Below are 1,977 nucleotides of genomic sequence, written 5' to 3' on the forward strand. Positions count from 1 at the left end.
AGGACGAGGACCCGACTCCAGATCCCAAGTTCGCCGTTGTGTTCCCCAGGAGCTCAGAAGAAGGGTCCGCGGACGCCCCCGCCGGGGAGGGGCGCGATTGGTCCTGTGCTGGGGCGTCTGCGGACAGTGCAGGGCGCAGGGCCAGTGTAGAAGGGGTGGCGGAGTACCCCCGCGGCTCTCTCGGCCCGAATCCCCACGAAGAGCCCCCAGTCGACGAGAGCGGCTCCAGCAGCGAAGCGGAGCCCGAGACCTTGGGAGCCGCGGCTCCGGTGCATTGGGCAGAGGGCTCGGACCCTCACAAGGACCCCAGGCTTGGCACCGAAGCACTGCTGCCCCGACTCACCTTGGAGACCCGCCGGCTGCCGGAGGGAAGCCCCGGCCCCCGCGGGTCCTTGAGGGATCGGTGGGAGCCAGAGGACGAGGTGGAGGAGGCGCTGGAGAGGGACCTGGAGCTGAGTCTCGTGCCCGGCCCGGAGGAGCCTCCTTTTCCCAGCGGCGCGGACGGCTGGACCGTGGGGGAAGGCCTGGAAGACACCGAGGACCTGGCCCGGCTGCGGTGAGTGGGCGCGGCCCCAAACCTGCCCTGCCTGGGTCACACCTTCTCCTGTTCCACCCTACCTCCGATTTTTATGGAGGGTCTCCTTCGAAGGGGTTTTGCCATACAGGGTCGTCAGGCTGGAAGGGGCAGGAGAGGGGTGAGAATTCAGATGCCCTTTTTTTCTCTAATTGGCACAAAGCTTCCTTCTGGCTCAGCAGCCTAGTCCTGCCTGTAGCCCCCACGGTAGGATCTCTTGTTCAGGAGGGGCGAGTCGGGGGAGGGCTGTGTTATGGACAGGCTTGGAGAGGCTGCGGGACTTGGTGGAGGTGTCTCTGCAGCCAGCTAACCCAGGACCTCTTTCTGCTCCCAACTCCCCTCTCCTCCACCCCACGGCCCTGCAGGCCAGTGTGCGACAGCTCCGTGCTGCTGTGTCTGAAGAAGAGGTTTCACCTGGGCCGAATCTACCTACGGGGGCCCAGGAGGGGGTGGTGGTCTGGAATTCCTTTTCCCCAGAGGGCCCTCTGGGCACACACCCCCCAGAGTCTCCCCCTCCATCCTCCCTAGGCTGGGTGCTGAACCCTGCTCCCTTCACATTCTGATGAGAGCTTTCACTGTCTTCCTAGACCTTCGGCGGGCCCCTCCTGCTCGCTCTGAACCCCCGCCGGGCCCTGCCTCTCTACGCACCTGAGGTCCTGGCCAGCTACCGCCCTGGGAAGACCCCCAACACCACCCCGTATGTGAACTTGCCCCACTAGGCACCCACCGGGTGGGTACCCCAGCATGTCACACTGACTGAGGTCAAGGGAACTGTGGGCAGGACCTGGAGTCGCTGGTAACCTTCTCTCTCATCTGCTTCCACTCTCCTCCCCCAGACACATCTTTGCCGTTGTGGCATCGGCGTATAGCCTGTCTGAAAGCACTGGGCAGGCCACCTGCATCCTTCTGGGGTGAGTGGTGGCTGAGCCCCAGGCCACGCTGAGGGCTGGGAGGAGGGCGATGTGAGGTCCGTATTTGAAATTGCCTGTCCGGTCCACTGCTGGGCAGCAGCTCTGGCCTTGCTAAGACAGTGCCCTTGGGGACTTTTTTTCTGTTTGGCCTCCTTGCCCTGGATCTATGTTTCTGTATTTCTGGGAGCCTCCCTTAGGGTGGGAATCACTTCCAGGTGGGCACATCCCTGCTTTGGGGCTCATTTAGGGGTCACCCTATGTGCCCCTTCCTGGAGGCCCTGCCAGCCCTTCTCTCCTGCAGTGGGCACAGCGGCTCTGGGAAGACAGAGGCAGCCAAAAAGATGGTGCAGTTCCTACACAGCCTGGAGTGGGAGCAAAGGGAGAGAGGGTGTCGGGTGAGGGGCAGCTCGCCATGCCCAGGGTTCCAAGAGGGACCTTCCCACTCCTCTGGGCCAGGAGAGTGGTCTTCAGGCCTCTGGCTTCTCCTTGGGG

At 63.5% G+C, this 1,977-nt stretch overlaps 1 protein-coding gene across 1 annotated transcript in view; it reads left to right on the top strand.

The window, feature by feature from the left end:
* Window positions 1–1,977, top strand: part of LOC105000550 (unconventional myosin-XVB-like) — a 25,118-nt gene that overhangs the window by 1,685 nt on the left and 21,456 nt on the right. Inside the window, 5 exon segments of the mRNA XM_010856502.1 lie at window positions 3–556; window positions 940–1,063; window positions 1,162–1,271; window positions 1,411–1,485; window positions 1,787–1,852. Of these exon segments, the coding sequence (XP_010854804.1) occupies window positions 3–556; window positions 940–1,063; window positions 1,162–1,271; window positions 1,411–1,485; window positions 1,787–1,852 (929 nt within the window).

The sequence above is a fragment of the Bison bison genome, unplaced genomic scaffold, assembly GCF_000754665.1.
Source record: "Bison bison bison isolate TAMUID 2011002044 unplaced genomic scaffold, Bison_UMD1.0 scf7180017864371, whole genome shotgun sequence".
Classification (NCBI taxonomy): domain Eukaryota; kingdom Metazoa; phylum Chordata; class Mammalia; order Artiodactyla; family Bovidae; genus Bison; species Bison bison.